Source organism: Argentina anserina, chromosome 1 (assembly GCF_933775445.1).
Source record: "Argentina anserina chromosome 1, drPotAnse1.1, whole genome shotgun sequence".
NCBI lineage: Eukaryota > Viridiplantae > Streptophyta > Magnoliopsida > Rosales > Rosaceae > Argentina > Argentina anserina.
In genome coordinates this window covers 15,254,661-15,275,985 of record NC_065872.1, presented here as the reverse complement: position 1 = coordinate 15,275,985, position 21,325 = coordinate 15,254,661, and the positions used below count along the sequence as shown (strand labels likewise).

At 38.2% G+C, this 21,325-nt stretch overlaps 4 protein-coding genes and 1 pseudogene across 5 annotated transcripts; 1 reads left to right on the top strand and 4 right to left on the bottom strand.

The window, feature by feature from the left end:
- Positions 1 to 4,107: 4,107 nt before the first annotated feature.
- Positions 4,108 to 8,623, bottom strand: LOC126798683 (probable inactive DNA (cytosine-5)-methyltransferase DRM3). Of its 2 annotated transcripts, none has more exons than XM_050525717.1 (10): positions 8,543 to 8,623; positions 8,320 to 8,444; positions 8,093 to 8,189; positions 7,889 to 7,935; positions 7,647 to 7,754; positions 7,017 to 7,116; positions 6,407 to 6,513; positions 6,111 to 6,213; positions 5,705 to 5,787; positions 4,108 to 5,510 (listed from the first exon to the last, which is right to left on the bottom strand). In XM_050525717.1, exons 2-10 carry the CDS (start codon positions 8,431 to 8,433, stop codon positions 4,182 to 4,184), a joined length of 2,088 nt encoding a protein of 695 aa, XP_050381674.1. In that variant the 5' UTR covers positions 8,434 to 8,444; positions 8,543 to 8,623; the 3' UTR covers positions 4,108 to 4,181. The 2 variants fall into 2 exon arrangements, with proteins under 2 accessions (XP_050381674.1, XP_050381683.1); XM_050525726.1 differs by having other exon boundaries at positions 8,547 to 8,623.
- An 839-nt stretch (positions 8,624 to 9,462) lies between these two features.
- Positions 9,463 to 12,855, bottom strand: LOC126798698 (E3 SUMO-protein ligase MMS21-like). The gene is given in 8 exon segments (XM_050525737.1): positions 9,463 to 9,908; positions 9,998 to 10,067; positions 10,070 to 10,085; positions 10,313 to 10,452; positions 11,721 to 11,840; positions 11,964 to 12,076; positions 12,541 to 12,610; positions 12,707 to 12,855. Coding segments are annotated over 8 exon segments (765 nt in total). The 5' UTR covers positions 12,800 to 12,855; the 3' UTR covers positions 9,463 to 9,765.
- A 1,927-nt stretch (positions 12,856 to 14,782) lies between these two features.
- On the top strand, positions 14,783 to 17,332 carry LOC126786526 (BTB/POZ domain-containing protein At2g13690). The gene is made up of 2 exons (XM_050512375.1): positions 14,783 to 15,570; positions 16,237 to 17,332. Exons 1-2 carry the CDS (start codon positions 14,887 to 14,889, stop codon positions 17,170 to 17,172), a joined length of 1,620 nt encoding a protein of 539 aa, XP_050368332.1. The 5' UTR covers positions 14,783 to 14,886; the 3' UTR covers positions 17,173 to 17,332.
- A 79-nt stretch (positions 17,333 to 17,411) lies between these two features.
- On the bottom strand, positions 17,412 to 18,484 carry LOC126802678 (uncharacterized; annotated as a pseudogene).
- Positions 18,485 to 19,871: 1,387 nt separating this feature from the next.
- Positions 19,872 to 20,732, bottom strand: LOC126802670 (metalloendoproteinase 5-MMP-like). Its single transcript, XM_050530326.1, has one exon. The coding sequence runs from the start codon at positions 20,730 to 20,732 to the stop codon at positions 19,872 to 19,874; it is 861 nt and encodes a 286-aa protein (XP_050386283.1).
- Positions 20,733 to 21,325: the final 593 nt, after the last annotated feature.

The window sequence follows — 21,325 nt, the reverse complement described above, 5'->3', positions numbered from 1 at the left end:
GTGATACCGAGCTCTTGTTTTAGGTCTTTAGGAACAGTTGCAAGTTGTAACACAACAATGAGCTAGCCTACTTGTTCCTACGGGCACGAAATGTCTGCAATTTTCAAGTCTACCTCGTAAGCGTTGCGAGATTCCATGATTTTGTCTCGCACGAGAACTCTAGCCAAGCTCTTTAGACCTCAGCCACAGATACTCGAGTCAAAAGACAAATAACTCTGCTAATTTACAATGTTGAGCATTTGGTGATCTGATACCAGAAAGAAATAGAAATGCTTGAAGATTTTAAGTCTAGATTCATGTCATTACATCCAGGCTTGTCCTGGTTTCGTTAGGATAACAAGACATACAAAGGGAAATGAGATGCGGATATACAACTTATAAGCATTTAAAAAAAAATTAATCAGATGATGAAACCTTCACTTATGATGGCAAACCACTACCCTTGTTTCCTTTTTTTTTAATAGGACAAACTGCTTTTACTTTATTGAAATCAAACTAATAAAAGAGGGGGACAAAATAACCTGACCTCCTATGTCTGATAAACTATAACAAAGAGGATAAACAAAAGTTCAATCTGACATGTGTACACTCACACATGCAAAACCATATATATAAAAAAAACTCGTAGCAAATAGCAAACCCTCAGTCAAGAAATCCTTAATTAAGGGACGGGATGAAGCTGGTAGCATTGACAGACAGTTGTGAGATACCAAGAATAGAGAAAATAAACATTTCGTGATGCTTCTTGTAAGGATGAAAAGAATGCATAGCATACTCTGAACAATTCCAAAAGATGACGTTAGGCTTCCAACACATTGAAAATCTCACATTTGAAACGCACCAGATTCCTAGTGATCCAAATAAACCAAATTAGATTACAGGAGATTAGAAACCAAAGTTGACGTTTAGGTTTTGGGAACGCTGAAACACCAACATCATTAAACACTTCATCAAGGGTACCCCAAGGCGAGAATGAATGAGAAAATAGAAGATAAACTCATTTCCATAAAGCCACAATTTCAGAACAATGCAAAAGAAGATGTGTACCCAATTCCACATGACTTCCACAAAAGGAGCAATGAGATGGAAGTGAAAAACATCGCCGTTGTAAAACCTCATCAGTTAGTAAACACCCATGAAGAGCCTTTCAAACAACAAGAGTTTTGCGGGGTTGAATTGCTTTACTCCAAATCACTTTACCCCAATCTTTATGCTCACCATGATTTGAGAAGAAAACAAAAGCTTCTTTTGCTGTCAGAATTCTTGAAGAGGAGTGCGGCCATAAAGAGAGTCAGATGTGTCTGCATCAGGTAGAGCAATGCGCTTAATTTTTTCTGCTGCTTGAGGAAATGAAGAAATAAAATCTGATGGGAGAACCCAATAAGAATCAACAATAACATCATTCACCTTAGCATGAAGTGGAATAGAGCTACTTACTCCAACACTAGTAGCAAGAGGCTCACCCAACCAATTATCTTGCCAAAAAAGATATCCTCTTACCATCACCAACACTCCAATGCAAAGAATTTATTTGCCAAACTTTTTTGAGACCCAACCAGACTGAAGATCTATTCTAAGACTTTATAGGTTGGAAATCATCTTTCAAAAAATGAGCTCTAAGCAAAATAGAGGCTGGAGAGGAAGAGGAGAGCATCTCCCAACATCTCTTTATTAGAAGAGCACGATTAGCCTCAAATAGATCACGTAACCCCAAGCCTCCTTCCTCTTTATGTTTACAACAGTGACGCCAAGAAACAAGAGACATGCCTATTTTCAAAGGGTATCCAGTCCAAAAAAAAATTCATGATCCAAGATTGAAGGTCATGAAGTAAACCAGCCGACCACTCATAAATCTGAAAACTATAAACCAAAATGCCTTGAATCACTGACTGAATAAGTTGTAGCCTACCCGCTTGTGACAACATAAAACCTTTCCAAGAGGACAACTTGCATCTCACTCTATCTGCAATGGCTTGAAAATACACCCTCTTGGGACGTCCCTGAAAAATCGGAACCCCAAGGTATGTGAATGGAAGAGACCCCTACTTGACACCCAAAATTTTCCGGATAACAAAGCATCTACGGTGAGTATATTTCCAAGGAACACAAGCAATTTAGATTTATTGACTCTTTGCCCTGAATTCAAGCCATATTGCGCCATTAACTTCATTAGATTCTTCAAACATCTCTTAGTACCCCGCATAAAACCATAATGTCATCTGCAAATAGAACATGCGAGGGTGGAGTAATACCAAGAGGAGCTGACAGTAAATCAATAAGTCCATCCTCAACCAGCTTAGTGAGACCTCTACTTAAAACCTCTTCCGCAAGACAAAAGAGAATATGTGACAAATGATCTCCTTGACGAACACCACGAGAACAAGGAAAAAACCCTTCCATCTCACCATTAACTAAAATTGATAAGTGTGCAGACCCCAAAGTTACTTTAATCCAGTCACAAAAAGGATCTGAAAAACCAAAAGCCTTCAAAACCCGAATTAAGAAACCCCAATCAAGGGTGTCAAATGCCTTTTGCACATCAAACTTATTGCAATGTTATTGCCCTTACAATTACGATCCAAGAGGTTAATGCATTCTGAAGTCAATATAATGGGGTCTGCAATAGTGCGGCATCTAAGAAAAACACTTTAGTTGGGTGAAATAATCTGATTAGCAATACTTCCCAAACGATCAGCTAAGATCTTTGTGATAAGCTTGAAAATAAAATTCACCATAGCAATAGGATGCAACTGCGTTACAGTGTCTGCTCCAGGGACTTTAGGAATTAAGATCATTAAATTGGAATTTAAGTGGGGGAGAATGTATCAAGTATTGAAAAAACTTTGAATAGCTTGGACCACCTTTGCACCAACAACTAACAAACACTTCATAAAAAAAATTCCACCAAAACCATCTTGACTAGGAGAACTATTATGATCCATGGAACACATAGTCTGAAATTTTTCCTCAGATGTGGGAATGGCTGTTAACATAGCATTATCCTCAGTAGTCACAAGATTAGAAATTATCTGAGAAACTAGAACATTGTCTCTTACAAAAGAATCTGTTGTGAAGAGGCCATTGAAATAATTTACCACATGATCACTAATCTCTTTTGGGTCATCAATTATACTGTTTCCATCTCTCATAGTTGATAATGATTGTTTAAGATGCCGGACTTTAACCATTGCATGTAAGAAAGAAGAGTTTTAGTCACCTTCAGTAAGCCATTTTATCCTTGATTTATCACATAAAAATTTCTCTTGAAGCAGAAGAGCTTCATGAACTTGAGCACTGGCAACACTCTCCCTGAAAAACAAGTCATCACAAGGACCCAAACTAGCAATTTCCCGCTGAATTATATGCAAATCATCAAATGACTTTTCCACCATTATATTTACATCCCCAAACTCATCTTTATTGCAAACCCGAATCCGCTGTTTAAGAGTCCGCAGCTTAGAAGCCAAAACAAACATTGGATTACCATAGAAATGAGAACCTTGCCAAACCTCCTTCACCAAAGAAAGAAAACTTGGATGATCTACCCACATGCGATGGAACCGAAATGGTGATCTTTAGTTAGGTATAAGCTTTGAAAATGACACTAAAAGAGGACAATGATCTGAGGGAAAACGAGGAAGAGTACTGCACTCCAAATTGCACCAAACATCCATCCAAGAGAGATTGCTAAGACACCGGTCAAACCCCATTTCATCACTTGCACCAACACCCCTTCTATTTGTCCAGATATAAAGCAATCTTTTAGTAGGAAGATGAACCAACCCACAATTAGTTGACATGTCCTGAAAGTCTGAACATGAAACGGCATTGGGAAGAATTCCACCTCGTTTTTCACGAGCACTCAGAGGCTTGCAGAGGAAAGGGTGAAAGTAAACACGGGAGGATTGCACCCCAACTATGTGCCCTATACTGCTACAGTATCACTGTGGCAGGTATTGAAGCTACAAAAGTTTATAGTTGGGCATAAAATAGCTCCATGAACATGTAATGGGAGAAGCAAACTTTCTACACATCTCAATCGCATCATCATCAACAGGGTATTTGTGTGTGCTACATTTATCTCATAATGGCATGATTTCTCAAGAAATGTTGATATTATTTCAAAAAACAAATAATGTTCTACAGAAGCACTACAAGGGATTCAAAAAAAAAAAACAATGTCAGCTCCTATCCATCATACTTTTTACACGTTGATAGACACGAACAAACTCATAAAACAATGAGAAGTCAAAGCCTGGATCACTGTCGCTTTGCGCCGGAATCTTAGAAACTGAAGAACTACATGGATTCTGACAAATCAGGAAATCAAAACCACCAAACCTTCTCATCAGACTTTCCAGCTTGTTGCTTGATAACTTCTGGATGTCATCAATCTGCTCTAGCTGCCCACTTTGGCCTGTGGTTTCCCACCACCTCCTAAGAATCCTTCTCTTCGTTGCACAAGTCTCTACAGAGACAACACCTTTCAAAGGGATCCCAAGCTTGTGTAAAGCTATTTCTGCTCCACCTATTCCACTAAAAATGGAAAACATTGTCAATCCCTCTGGGTACAAAGGTTTTAAAACAGATAGATGATAGGCCAACGTGTCCGTTTGAAAGCAATACTTGAGGGATACAAGCCTGTCCATTAAATCACTCTCACCAACTTTCGTGTGATTCAATGGATAGCCTAAGATTTTTTCTAAGTACTCAGGCTGTAAAGGACCCAACCTGTTGCGGCCAACCCATACAAGATTTAATGAGTTGCTATGATGAAGAATTTCTCTCTGCTTTTCAGATGTGAGCACTCCACGACAATCAGAAACCATTCTTCCAAGCCTATCACACAGCTGGGATATGCCCCTGGTTTCAGAACTGACGCAGGTCAATTGCTTCCTTGTATCCCACGAAGGCCACAAATTCTTTGCATATGGTATTGCATCCTGAATGGTCATAGGTGGCTCTTCAAGAATGCGAAACCTGTTCTCAGTTGGCAGATTGTGTACATATCCTTCCTTTCTATTCAAGGCTGAGAAGAACTGATTATTGACATATTCAGGTTGATGGTCGTGCAAGAATTGAGAAACTTTAGACCAGGAATCATATGGTAGATTTAAAACATTTCCATAGAGAAAATATGGGGCTTTAGTAGCCATTGCATTCACACTCCTAAGTTCAGGATTTCCAACTTTGCAAATCTCAGGGTCTACTTTTTCTTCGAACCATGCGGAACTTAAATCATCAACATAATCTCGTTTTGGCCTTTTCCCTTTACGTTTATCCCCAAAATCTATAGGCCTGGATACCCTGAACTGAGGAACAGAATTTGAATCATCAATGATCTCTTCCTTAGGTCGCTTCCCTAGGTGATTTTCTGCCAAGTCATGATCCCTTGATCGAAAAGTTGTATCTGGATACAATTCCTCATTTTCAAGTTTTACTGAACCATATGATGCCGCTCCTAAAAATCTGGGCACATTGTGTGAATGATCTGAATGGGATGTAGAACACTGCACCGAGTGTATTGTTGTAAAGATTAGTACACTAACTCAGTAATGAATGTGAGACCAAAAATTATCTAGCATGAAATGGGCATAGCCTAAATATGCTGGAGATAGTATACCTCTACTTAAACAACGGCAGTCACAAACTGGTCAAATATTGGAAGACCAGTCTTACTAATTGATAATAAGACTATCATTACCTTAATTTTTTCTTCAGGACAATTATTATAAATTTGTCCTGTAACAATGGATTCTGCAAGATCTGTAAGTTGAGCTCCTGAACCTGAAACAGAAAATAATTGTCCAGTAAAACTCAGCAATAAGCTAATGGAACCATGCTGCCAAAGATAAATTGTAGTAAGGTCACAAGTGATTCAGGTTACTTCCCACCCCAGTAGACTAAATATAACTGTTGACAATATAAGGCAATTTGTTCGAGCGAATGAAATGAAATTGTAAATATAATCTGGACAAAATTGTATGCTTATATTATAACAAAGATCATGATAAACATTATCCAAACTAGCTTATGAGAGTTTGAGATAAAATGTTACATTCGCGGTTCTTTTCTTCAGGTCCATGAGGGCAATAAGATGAAATACTTACCAAACTTTTCAATTGCAATAGAAACTTGGTTCTCAGAGAAACCCATTTCGAGCAAACGAACTGATTTCTCCATGATTCCATACAAATTTTCATCATTAGCATCCTGGGAATCAAAATGTTCGATCATTAGTACAATTCAATGCAGATTGTACAGCATACAACAGAAAGTGAAAAGTAAACTTTTCTTCTTTTCAATCATATCTTCTTAAGCTTGCACACTGACAAACCACTAATGGCAAGTAGACATAAAGCAGAAGAAAATGTTACAATCATGTAATGCAAAGACATTTACAGACCTCTTTATTTTCATCACCATGGACTGTATCTACTTCATTTTCAAGTTTCGCAGATATCTGAGTAGCAAGGATAAAATCCACCAAGTCATTGATTGGAGCATCTTCACCTGATAGGCAACAAAATGGGGACAATCAGACAATATTGAAACACTAAATATATTATCAGATGAAATTAAAGTATCACAGATCACCAGACGAGCTAATAGCCAAGATGGAGTATTGAGATACAAGTACTAATGATCCTTTTACAAAGAATATACACTTTATAAGATGAAACTGAAAAAAAATATAAGAGAGCACCAAGTAAAATCCAGGGTGAAGTATCGATATACATGTACTTATATATGATCCTAACAAAGACAGGTTTGACAAGCACTCATCTGATGTTAATTGTAAAACCCACATGTGTGCAAAAGTGGTATCTGTTGTATGGATTTTGGATAATTAATGATTACAACTCACATGCCAAAAGAGTTAAAACCAAAGTGGAATATCAAGATATAAGTACTAATTCTCATTGAACATCCACTCTATCAGAGGTTTATAAACAAAATCTGACAACCAGCAAAGGCTTTTGCTGTCAAATGAATATCCAGAAATTTTAACCTACCAAGTCTGTTCATTGCAAACTCAACTTCATCTCTACAAAAATTCATCGTAAGTAAGGATGCCTTTTTTCCATCAGCTGCTCCATCCAGTGAATCAGGCTCCTGAAATATGGTTTAAAATTATGCTTAATATCTTTCCAAGTAAACAAACACAAAACTCATAAGTATAACTATGTACCAAACAGCTAGTCCTTGTTTCTCAAAATAAGCAATAGAGAAGACTGAATTTTCAAAACATGGTCTCATCATGATCTTGAAGATTGCTATATTTAGCCTTATAGAGCACTCTTTACCTGAACTTCATAACCAAATTTCAGTTAAGCACTACTGATAGCATCTTCAAGTCGCCCAGTTACACTTTGATGAGTTGCAAATTTTTATTTACTTATTATTTATTTCTAATAAGAACCAAATTCATCAACACGAAAAAGAGGACATATAAAACAGTGGATATCCTAACCAAATAAGAACTGAAAGGAAAAAACAAGAACAGGCAACAAAAAAAAAACCAAAACAAAGACACCAGTGACATGGAATGATCAGTCAGAAAGAAGACCACTAGCCACGTATTGGGTCATCCCGGAGACATAAAGGATACAACAGAAAAGTTCACAGAAGTTTTCACAAAATACCTCTTTTGGTTGAATAAAACTAGAAACCTCCAGAGGAGTGCTTGCATCTTTGTCGCCAAATAAGCTATCCAGCGAATCCGATGACCCAGAATCTGATTTTCGCGAATCCTATTCAGTCGGAAAGAGGTTAAGAATAAGCACAGAAGATCGAGCACCCATCAAATGCTCAATTGGATTAAAAGAAACTTCATGTCTAGAGGAGAGAAAACACAAGTGTCTAGAAACCACACGTGGTTACATACTTGATACGACAAAAGTGTCTCCAATATCAGTTCAGCGTCCTCTTCACCTACATTCTTGGAAAATGTTAACTCATATGCATACAATGTATGAACATGTTGCATGCCTATGGTTCTATTACTTCTGTGTAAAATCCACAATGCCACTAACTATTTCAAACCCATTACCAACATCACTCAAACAAAAGTTCAGCCAGAGAAACATACCCTTTTCTCCAATCACTCTATCCACGAGGGACGGCGAAAATCCCATTCCAATCATATTTGCTCTCATATTGCTCCCGGAGGAACTTGCATCATTGTTCTGTAAAGAATCAAGAAACAAAGAATCTCAACCATGCAGACCACACACTCTTCAAGTCTTCATCATATAAATATATAATCTTAACGGCTATCATATATATGTGTATGTATCATGAAAGTGGTGATTATACCCCAACCCCAAAATGAGTTGGGAAAGCATGATCAGAAGGCAACGCAAACTCCAAGATCTCTTCTTTGGGCACAATTTCATGTTCATATCGATGATTGCTAGAGCTGTTGGCCATATTTGATGACCCTACACAAGACCCACAATGGTGGATTTCAGTTAGCAACAAAGACGAAGCAGTAATGCAGTAACCGAATTCAATTTACTTGAAAGAGTTTGAACTATACCTGCCTTCGTGAATTGAGTTGAGAGCGGGGGCCGCTGCGCCACCTCGGTTTTCGAGCGCAGCTCAGAGAGGGCTGTGGAGTTTAGTCTTCAGCGCTTGTAAAATAAAATGAGTGAGGAAGAAGACGATCTGCGCTCCTAATAGTCTGAGTTAAACGACGTCGTCTCAACGTCAAATTTGAGTTCTTCGAGAAAAAAACACAATAAAATAATAATAATAATCAGAATCAGAAATGGTCCTCTGAGCCATTCAATCTTTAGGAATACATGACACAATATCATCTAAATTTGATTATCATTAAGATTAGGAAAAGTGGGTCTGATCAACAATTAACTCAAAATAATCTGAAATGGTCCTCAATAAGATGGTGCTCATGAAAGTCCCCATAAAGTTCGTGAATGAGAAGGACCATCATGACACAAAACACTTAGTCTAAATGTGTGTCCTTCACAGTCGTATAATTATCATTTAGTATACTGACATAAGTTCCTGCTTGTGGTGCGCTATATGTTTCAACTAACAAGGTACTTAGATGTCAATACAGTTTTCTAAAATCTGGACTTTTCTCAATTTAATGGATGCAACAAAAAAAAAACCTTGCACAATTTACTTGACTTTTTAGTCTTTGTTCTTGATGTTATAGCTCAAAAATAGCGGAAGTGAGCTCTGAGTTCATATGTGAATGCTATTTTTAGTTTGAACTCGTTGGCAATGTTGGTCTATTCCATATTTTGTTTCTCTTTCTACTTTTGTATGTGCAAATGTTCCCATCAACTATATTCAATCTCCACAAAAATTGCATGCAACGTTTTCCCTTGGTACAGGTTTTTGTCCAAGTTTTATTCCCCTAATGCTTTAGGGAGAGACCGTCATTTGCAATCTCACATTGTACTCGTCAGAAAAATTTTGCAAGACATTTCAGAATACAAGCTTAAGACAAAGACGTCCTACAAGTTATCTCTCGTCAATTTTCCTTTTTGTTCCCTTATAGAATCGAACACTTCCCTGCATGGGGTCACAAAAGTTCATCCAGAGTGATACACAAATTGGAAGTTGTACTATGCCAAACAGTAGATTGGAATCCAAGGAAGTTCCTTAAGTAGGTTTGTGCATATACGGAACTGCTGGCAACTCCTAAACCGGGCACTATACAAATATCAGTTCAGGAAAGGAACATCAACATAGAAAATTAGTCTTCTGAGTTGCAAACCCTTGAATAGTTAATCAGTCTTCATCCAGCATGGTGAAATCCTCTATGGCAATAGTATCTCCAGTCTGGCGTTTCATCATATCACGCAATTCTTGAATTTCAACTGCTAGCAATGGATCAGAAACCAATTTGTCCGCCTGCAACATCCTAGGACAACCTAACAGGAGGAAAAACATTCAATGATGAAGCTAATTCATCAACCGGAGTATGAAAAGTCTATTGCATGCAGGTTTTTTGAAAGAGTACCGGCAATAGGGCATCGTTCGCGTCCCCTCTTTATATGCAAGTAATGCATAATCTCCTTTCTTTGATATATATATGCTTGCAGTCAACACTGCATTAAGCACAGTGATACGCCAACAAAAGAAAATTAGATGAAATCGGGCTAAGGTCTCCACGTCATGGCAATAGAAAAAACTTTGATAAGTAGGCAGTGTATTATTCAGCAAATACTCTAAAGAAACAAAAATTTCTGTTTTGTTTGTGAAGAGAATTATAAACTTCAAGTTCTATGAAAGGTGAAACCAGAGAAGGAAGCATTTAAAGTAACATGTACAGCACCTGCGAACTGAATTTTCCAACTCAGTGACATGCTTCCCACTAAGAGGGCACGTGGTATTCCTAATATTGCCATCATTACTTGTCATTACAAAGTCCTCCTGGTCGTCACCTGGCATTGGCTGTCCTGCATGATGAACATTCTGCAGGAAAATATCATGAACACATTTAAGGGAGAAAACCTAAGGCCAGTAGCTGTTTAGGATAATATCAGCATTAAACAGAAACGGCATTGTGGTACTTGATTGAATACTTGGGACATCTACCAAAACCTTGCCCCGAGAGAAATGCCTAAACAGGATATATAAATGAAGTTCTTTTTTGGAAGTCGGTACTGTCAGTATTAAATAGAGACAAGTAATATTGTATAACGCTTTATATCCTCAATCATCACAAAATTTCCTTCAATTTTGTGAGCAAGGAAGACAAAGAAAAAGTTCTGTAATTCTCTTCTACTCTATAGCATATTTATATAGAACATTTAGAGAAAATATGGATTTAGTGTAATTTCAAATGTATTGACATATGAAATGAAGGTTTGCAAGCAAATGGAAATGATAGATAAATATATTCGTCATCTACAAATACAGGAAGCAAAAAAAGTAAAGCTACGAATAAAGAACGATAAAGAAATGAAGCACACAGAAGGATTTAAGAAGAAATCACTGAAAACAGAAAAAAACAGAAGTAACCTTAAAAACAGCTAACAATTATGGATTACTATAATATTTGATAAGTAACCAGGTAAACTTTGACACAAAGCATGAAGAAACCATACGGTCCACAAGCAGACCCTATTTTAATAGTTAGATATCCTCAGTAGAAAATTAAAGCAGGACTATTATTCAGTCTTTAAGATCCAAAGAATGCCTATATTTGATCATACTGGCTCTGGAATACTATAAACCATTATTTATCAAGGAAAGAAATAATACCTGAACTTTTCAATGCATAACCAACCTGAGACTAGGTTGTATTCATGTGTTTCTAAAAAAAAAAAATTGTTTTAGTGGGTAGCATATATCAATATTTTGACAGTAAGAGAATTCTGCAGTTTTCACCATTACCTCACTTTCAAAGTAGGCACTTCTCACTGTGACAGTCATCTCATTACATATGCATCACAATGTAATAATATAATAGGCTTTCCATTGAAGGAAAAAGGGCAAACTATTTATAGGTGGAAAAGTTCTTTTAACAGATTTAGACTTCTAGACTAGTTCAGATCGTTCTAGACAAAATTGCATAGAATATACATGTCAGCAGAAATTAGTAATTTGATACACGCATTAACATAGCAATTGTTACTAATTTATCATGGTTGCTTTAACAATGTCCAAAAGCACAGTAAAATATTGATGAATAACATATTAGTTTGTATTTGCAGATTCAAAGAAATAAAAGGTCATACCCAGACAGCTTCTCGAAATTGACGTAGCATAGACTGATTCACAGTACTTGAAGGTGATTTAGCCTCTTCCTTTGCAACCTCATTCTTGAGCAACTTCTCAAAATCAGTAAGCTGACTAGGCTGTTATCGAGTATCAGATAAACATATCAGTTTGATGGATTACAGATTAGAGCAGAAATAAGCAGATTCACCGAGGCAACCAACCAAAACTTTGTACAATGAAAAAAGATGCAAGAACCTAACCTCTTGAGGAGGTTCGTAGTTTTCTCCAACAGATTCCATTGCTGAGGACAGATGCATACAATGATCACAAGTAGCCAACAACTCGACAGCCGCACTTTCAAGCTCCTTCACCTGCTCAAAATTCAGATTTTCAATATGTCAGAAAAAAATCCCACATCATTGTTCTTAATTACATTTCTACCTAAACCTCAGTACCAAATTCACCATCCAAATAATTACATCATCCGAACACAACTTTTCTCAAGCTAATCCCACAAATCAAAACAATTGTAAACTCAAACTTAGTAACACTTTATAAAGTCGAAGCTAGTAAATATACACCACATTGAAGATCTCAGCAACTTAAAACAGCTACTGATGAGCTGGTTTTGCACAGAAGACTTACACACACACGATGGAAATCGACATAAAAAAAACAAGTTAAACCAAGAAATTGGGGAATACAACAAAAAAGGGTACCTCAGAAGCAGGACCCAAATTCCATTGGGGGTTAATAAACATGTTCTTATCAACCAAACAGAGTTCAACTACTAAATTTTTTATAAAAAAAAATTAGAAATTGAAAAAGAAAATAACTTGTCAACCTGATTAGCTTTCTCCAAATCAACAGCAACATCTTTCAACACGTTGAATGATTTTCGGATATCCTGAAACCAAAGACGAATTCAGAATCATAAAAAAAAAAACCACAAAGATTCCATTTTTATTACTAGACTATTTGCAGAGATAAGTAAAAAGCTTACGCCGAGGAGGGACTGGTTGTCGGAGTAGAAAGTGGTGGCAGCGGTTCGGATCCGACCCGCAGAGGCATGAGTCCGAGCGGAAGTGGAGGCCATGGAGGGGGATTTGGGCTATAGGCGGGTGGAGTGAGGCTGGCTACTTTTGGAGGGAGTTTTGCGAGTCGAAACTCTGAAAAAATCAAGACCAAAAAAGTGAGGCAAATATAATTCTAGACACTATCGTGAGTATCGTCGTCCCTAATATTTAGACCACCACTAAAATAACTATTAAGAAAATAATGAAGAAATAATGAATAATACCTACTCAATGTTCTAAAAAACGGTCTAGGCGCAGGTCACCCACCACCGTGTTTTTTGCCTCGGCCACCTAGGCAGTCATATGAGGCTCTATTCAGTCCTAGGTGGTCAACTATCATTTGACATTAAAAAAAACTAAAATAGGCTGCAGTTCTCACTCTTTGTCTCTTTTCTGAAAACTGAATCTCATCAGTAGAAGAAGAGGAAAAAAATATGAATATTAAGTTTGAATTTGAGTCCGAAACTGAATGAGTTAGAGAATAATTTGAAGAGAAAGAACTTGAGATTTAGTATTATTACATTTGTTTTATTATTTATCTTTTCTTTAAATATTTTTATGGACTTTCTACTTAATTTATTATGAATTTAGACTATTTGAAGTATTTTTAAAATTAATATTAAACATGATTATATATTTTTAATCATTAAAATAGTTTAAATATATGTATAAAAATAAATAAATATTTAATAATTTGAAACCGCCTAAGGCGCTGCTTAACCGTCTATGCGCTAGAATGTGATTGTCCGTTTGCATATCACCTAGCACTTTTTAGAACCTTGAGCCTACCTAATAATCAATGGGCAAAAGAGAAAAATCATGTAAAAATCGTCAGTTGGTGATGAATATGACAAAAAAGATGACTCATCACAAAATAAAAAGTCTCACAAACAACCCAAATCATTACACTGCAAAAAATGAAATGCAAATAAAAAATTAAAGGCTCGTCATCTGGCGCTACACTCTGATATCGCTAAATTAAAGTTGTGGTCTTAAACCCATGTCAGTTCATGACTATCATGTAAACCCAAACCCGTATCATTCAGAGCAGCTACTCACATTCTTATCAAGTTATCATCTTAGACCCATACCACGACTATTATCTGTATCAACTACTTACATTCTTTAGCATTGCTTCTTTAGAGCAGCTATATGATGTCACTAAAATATGCAAGGGAATGGAGTATTCGATTTGAAATACAAAAATGACCAGTGGCACCAAAGATCAAATCAAGGTTTAAAAAGGCGAAAGTGTGAGGCGAGGCGTTTTGTTAGAGCCTCAAGCCCCCGAAGACTTAAAGCGTCGAGGTGAAACCTTTCGTGCTTTATAAATATTCAGATTATTATAAAACATGTAAATATTATGTGGATAAAAATAGTTCTTAATTTAAATAAAATATTTAAAATATTTTTAAAATTCATATATTTTAAATTAACAGACGCATAAATTGTAATTCTCTTATTCTAATTTCTTATATATTTATCATTAAAGTTATTGCATACATGTCAACAATAATATCAAATTCATCTCAAGGTGTGATATAGCGTGAAAGACGCACCGAGACGAGCCAAATGCGACGTATTTCGTGTCAAAAACTTTATAAATGGAGCCTTGAGATGAAATTGACTTATCTTGGCACAACGCGCGCTATATCGTGCCCTCAAGGAGTGCTTTTTTAAACATTGGATCAAATACAAAACTTGGAATACTTGATGTATGTTATACCACCCTAGACTTCTCAATCTTGTTTACAGTTTTTTGTGGAATGAAAAAGTGAAATACAAAGCAACCATCGAAGTATTTTTTAACACGCTCTTAATTAGTTTTTCAAAAGTCGTAAATTTAAAAACAAAAACAAAAGAAAATAAAAAAAAACACGGAAAAGCAGCAAAGGTACATACCGAACAAAACTGCAAAAAACGCGTGCACCATTCCCAAGAAGAAGAAATAAAAAATTAAAGAAAGTATCTGTAACCTTGTGAGTTGTGACACACCCAAAGCAACTCACTCACACTCAGCATCTTCTCCTTTCTCCTCTTCTTCCAAACTCCACTGCCTCTCTCTCTCTCTCAGGACAGAACACCCCCGTCACCAGCTGACGTCACAATGGACGACATTTCCCGACGGCGGAACACCCTCTCCTCCCGCCAGCGTCGGTCATGGTGCTGCTCCTTCACAGTCCCTCCCTCCAGTCCCGACTCCCTCGCCGACCCTACTAAACCCATCCACAATCATACTAGGCTCGACGTCTCCAAACCCGCCTCCGTCCCCAGCTCCCCCGGCCTCAGCTTAGTCGGCCGGATCCTTTCCCCGGGTCGGGTCTCCCCTATCGACTCCAGCCCGATCCAGCCCGGCCCCTCTCCTCCTCCGCCTCCGCCTCCCTCCTCCGCCGTGAGATCCGAGAGCTTCCGTGCCGCCCCGGGCCCAGCCCAGACCCGACCCGAAGCCGCCGTCGCTTCGAGGTCGGAGAGTGGCAATGTGTTCGATGTGAGGTTGAATTTGAGAGGGAAGAGGGGCGGGGGCTTGGTTCTGGAGCTCAACTCCGAGGTTCTGAGCTCGAATTCGGAGCTCTTCGCCGGTTTGATCAGCGAGTGTAGGAGGAGTAGCGGCGGCTCCTCTTCGTCGGCGTCGGCGTCGGCGGGGTCGAAAATGTGTCGAATTGAGGTGCCGGAGGTGGAGAATTTGGGTGTGTTCAGAGAAGCCATTGAGCTCATGTTTGAGGTGGAGGAGGATGACGTCACCAAGCGGCTGCTCAGGATTGGAGCGTATCGAGTTATTGATGTGCTTGAGGTCAGTTGCCTACTTACCCCCTTTTGTTTTTACTTATAGGAAGTGGATTATTTTAAGTTCGACTAGTTAGTTTTCAACACTGTGATCCTCTGTGCAGTCTTGATTGATGGTTAGACTGACAGTGGCGATGGCCTTGAGAGTTTAAGTACCAGTAGTTTTGTTGTGTGGTCTTTACCCCTAGGAAACAAAGACTAACGGAAATAAGATATACTATGATCTCTAGCGTCTGGAAAAATATTAAGAAGGCTACTAGTGCGGTCATACAATGTTGTGATGGTAATACGTAAACTTGTCAGCTCCCGTTCCATAATCAATAGACAGGTATTCACTGATGAACTTGTAATGGCATTTCACTTTCATAAATTTCCATGTTTTTACATTACACAACAATACTGGTTCATGGATTTCCATAAACTTGGTTGTGAATTGGAGAACAGTTCTGTTCAGTGACTTCAGTCATATATTGGTCAGAACTCATGTAATGTAGTTTGTTTATGACTTGTACATGTGTTTTCTTTTCCCATATAAGTGGTATGAATAAATTAGAAAGTTAGGTGTCATTGAACTTCACCGTAAGAGTGGGGAGAACTATATGACATTTTCTATGGGGGTAATGTTATTCATAGTAGTGTGCACTGTTGATGATCTCTTTTCTATTATTGCTAGGTATCTGCAGGCATCATGTTCACTAAGGGTGTCTTGTCCTGTTTAAAATATCTTGAGGCTGTTCCTTGGACTGAGGAAGAAGAGGAGAAACTTAGGAATCTGTTTACAAGGTTTAAGTTTGATGAGACAACGACTAGAGACATCTTGGCCAGACTTTACTTGCTTGACTCTGTCGATTCTCAACAAAACTTATCCAAACAACTTGTCTCGTCTATCACCACTTGTACAGATTTAAATGCAAGGCATGAACTGAAGTTGTTAGTAAAGGGTCTCCTATGCAGAAGTTCAGTGTATAAGAAGGACCATCATGACCTGAATAAGGAAGATATTTATGCCGTATGTCGGTCATGTGTGTCTTCACTGGTTAGTCTCTTTGAGGAGGCCAATGGCAACATTTCTCATCATAAAGCAGGGAAGGAGACAGGTAAGCCTATGATAGAACGCGTCTCAAGGCAGGTTGATAATATAAATTGGCTGCTAGACATCTTGCTTGATCAGCAAATGGCTGAAGATTTTGTGGATATATGGGCTGAGCAGGGAGAACTTCTTAAAATGCATGGTGATACTTCTCCTATGGTCAGGTATGAGCTGAGCCGAGTTTCTGCAATATTGTTTGTTGCAATGGGGACCCGAAAACTACAATGCCGGTCAGAGTCGAGATCAGGGCTTCTTCAGGCATGGTTTGGTCCAATGCTTCTGGATTTCGGTTGGCTGCAAAGATGTAGGAAGGGGCTTGACATAAAGAGTTTGGAGGAAGCGTTGGGTCAGACGCTCCTTACGCTGCCACTGAAGCAGCAGTATACGCTTTTTATGGAATGGTTCCGATATTTCTCAAAGCACAGCACCGACTGCCCTAACCTGAGCAAAGCTTTCCAGATATGGTGGCGTAGGTCCTTTCTTAGAGGCTCCGAAACTTCTGCTATTGAATCCAGATGATTGGTAGATTGTCTCAGTTTCCACTCTTGTATTGCAGTAGTGTAGTTGAAAAGTTCCTCTTTATATGGAAATGAATAATGTAGATTAACTCTCTAGATTTGTTTTGTCAGCTGGTAGAGCATGAATGGCATCATAATATCTGTCTGGTTTAGTTGTCTTCCATTTTGGTTCTGAAACTGCCATAGCTATTCTAATCTGATGCGTGAACCGTTCTATTCATTCATAGATAGGACCACTATGGTCAGTATGGTGACTAAATTACTAGATACACAGTAAATTTTCATGTACAATGCAGGGGGCCTCAAATCTATGAGAAGCACAGACATGAGAGACCAGGGGACAAATGGAATCTCCAAATCTTCAAAATACTCGTCTCACAACTATATTTATATATAGAACTCCCCAAGCACTAACCAAAAGATGGGAAATTAGGACTACATCAAGACTACACTACCCCAAAAACATACTAAGAAATAAGATTGTACTCCAATATTTTGAAACAAAAGGGTCAGTGATCACTATACTAGACCTTTTTTCGGTTGGTGGTGGTTCAATTCCGCCTTGTTCTTCTTCTCTTGACGGCCTCATACACCAGCAACTTTCTCACCTCGATCACAAAGCAAAGATTACCGGTTGCAACATTTCGAAATATCCACAGTGACAAAGTGTTCATTACGAATCAATCCATGATCCTTGCGGAAAGCTTGCCATCCTGCAGTTAAGACATGAACCTTCCCCCAACTTTTGAACTTCATTGGGTACTCCTTCCCGGCCAAGTCATAAGTCACCACGTCAAATCCTTCATAAAGATCTTCATTCTCCTTCAACAATGGCATTAGGTGCTTATGCACATCCTCTTTGCTCATAACTAGCCTTCTCTGATAATCATCCACGTCGGTAGCTGTCAATTGCTTCTCAAAAGGATGGCTGCAAATTTCGATGAATTGATGTAGGGTTGGGACTGGTGGGAGTTTAGGAGGGGTATAGTTTCCGAAGAACAAACCTTGCTGTGGTTCTGCTGCTTGTACAATATCCATGGCTTCTTCTTCTTCGGCTTCCTCCGCTTTTCGCTTCAGGCCTTGCCCTAGTTACTGCATTGGTTTGGTTTCGGCATTTGGGTATACCCTGATTTGGGCAAGAGACTCGAGCAGTTGAGCTTAGTGTCCTTCAGCTGCTTCTGTATTTCCTTTTGAGAATCGATGACCACATGCTTCAGAAAACAAAGATTGAAGACGGCCCTGATATCATTTTCATCGGTGAGAATAGCCATGGGTGCCTTAGAGCTCTCCCCCAAACTCATGCGCGCTTGAAGATATGTGCGTCACCTAAAGCTCATGAGGGAAGAAAGGAAACAAAATATTGATTTAGAGAACAAAATCTGTTCCAATTCAGATTCATGCCCTTTCGATCAAATTTTCTTGGGCTCTAAGTAATTTGTTTTAATATATATTCTGATAATTATGGAATAGGAAAGGTGTTTAAAACAGGGTCCTACACACATTGTACACTTGTACTGTTGAGAATTAGGGTTGGACTATGAGTCTCATATAACCCAAATTGACATTGAAAACCACTAAGCCAGTATTTTTTTTTTTTTACTTTCTTAATAAACCATTTTGGTTTTCTGGCATATATAAAGTGTGCAGACAAAGTTTGCAAGAGTCCCTACAATGATCACAAATGACACACATATCACACTCTTTAACATTTCTTCAACGAATTTTATAACTCATATCACACAAATTATTGTGTTACAAATTTGTGGTGCTCTGAGTCGATTGATCAAAGGCAATTCTTTGACATGATAGACACATCTAGTAAATTTAGCAAATGCAACAGTTATTAGCTTGGTCTGAAGTTAGCCAATAGAAAATTAATACACAAAAGCCACCCGAAATAGTGATTAAAGAGAATCAATTAATCTTTTCATTAAGTTTCAATTATACAGACATACATACAACGCGAAAGAAAATAAACAAGATTTCTAAATTCTGTGCAGCGGATCAACATGTTCCACTGGCCAAAGTAATTAAATTAACTTTGATTATTATTGGCTTCATCACAGTTTCAGCGCCTTAAGTTTACTACAGTCAAGTTCCTCCAAGTCCTCATTATATGAACAAGCAGTGACATGACAGCTGCATTGTTAGATTTTACAGCCTTCATAACGTGACCACCGTTCATGTTCCGGCATGCAAAGTCTTTGGCTTGATCTCTATAATCTTCAAGCTCATCCGATTCTTTTGACATAGCTTGGACAGAGCTCGAATTGGTAAGAAAGGATAATTTCACATTCCATACATAATGTAATGACTAATGACAGAATGAATTTGTGGTCATCAGTCTCTTTTGTTGGTATAGTACTTTTCGTATGATACATTTGATTATCTTTTTTAGTGGTACTTTTCGTATGGGATCATCGACATTGTGCTAAAGTACTGTAAGTTGGCTTTGCTGTAGTCAAGGCATTATATTCCAGTCATCTTCTGGTTTAGATTCGCATGCATGGCAGATGAGTTATTTAGAGGCATACATTGTGCTAGGTAATATTTCTGATATGTATATATGTAAAATGGATACTACTGAGAATATAGTAGGATATCCCTTGAAACAAAATCGATAGAAACTTCATTAATTAAATTTGTTCGAAAACTTGACCAAAAAGGGTGGAAAAATAAAGGAGCAGCTGTAATGAATAATTAAGAGTACATAGCATGTATTGCAGCAATGTCATCGGCGTGCAAAACCCTCGAGTGGGCACCTGGCTTCATGGAAGCATACATTACTGCATCAGGATTCTCACTGTGAGCAAGTCCAAGAAGATGACCTATTTCATGTAGAGCTGTGTATACCAAGTCAAACTGGTCCTGTTTTGGTGCCAAACTCCAATTCTCATCTGCATCAAAATGCAGAAGTCCACGCGTGGGGAAGAAAGCATGCGCTAATACCCCAAGCGGACCATCAAAGGGTTGGCCATCTCCATGCTCACCAAGTCGAAAGCTAAGGTCCAGGTAATAGGGTTTATCTTGTCCGACTTCAGTAAATGTAAAATTGGAAACTGCAGCCCATATGGCGAATGCTTGAGCAGCTGCTTGAGCCAAAGCGTCGTATCCTATAATTCCTATTGCGGGAATATCTCCCTGGGAGATTAAGTATGGGAGATGGTACATTGTGGGTGGCCATAATGTTGATCCGAGTTTATAGAGGGCTTGATGGGAACCCTTTTGAGTAGTACCATTGATGAGATTATGATCAGGCATTCCACATCGCGGTGTGCTTATCAATTCCATTGTGTCGGAATCCAACTTTCCAGTAACTTTTAACTTGTAGGTTCTCTGGTACGTCTTCAGTGCAGATTCTAAGAGGTGCTGCTGCTGCTGTTCATCGTTGGTGGAGTCCTTGGAAAGATATCCAAAGGCTGTAAGGTAGGTTCTAAGCTCATCAACGCCTATGACCGCCTTGGCCGTATGCTGCAGCTGGCGGGACTCAGTTAGGATGGGGAGTAAAGCTCCCATAAGAACAAGAAGAAAGGTAATAATGCTATAGCTATTTGCTGCCATTGTATTGAAGGCTAGGGCACCAGGCAAGGAGGTATTCCTAACTTTCCAAGTGTGAGTCTCAAAAGCTACAGAAACACCCCTATATTTATATAGCTAGCAGATTAAAAAACATTCCTTTTTCAACGAAATAATAGAATATCATGGACTATGTAATTCTGGACCAATTCTTAATATTTACGTACCAAAATAAAAGATACTGTCAGTTAGACGGAGATTCATCTACTTAACCGACATCCCTCTATTCATCTACCAAAATAAATTTATGGAAAACAATTTAACGTAGATTGTCTGATTGTCGGAAAATTTCTAGTATACTGATTGTCTGCGTAACAACATTTGCTTTACAATAATGTGAATATTTCCTTGTCATCCAAGCAATCTTTACTCAAATCTGCCAACTTTTGACAAGTTCTAGAATCTAGATGGTAAATCTTTTTTTTTTTGAGAAGAATCTAGATGGTAAATCTTTTCAAACACAGAAGGAAAGAAGGAAACTGAAGATCTATTCCGCCGAATCCGCGCTGGTAATTCTCAATTAAACATGTTCATATTAATTAGTTCAAGTCTTCATCAAAAGGGATTAGATGTTCTAA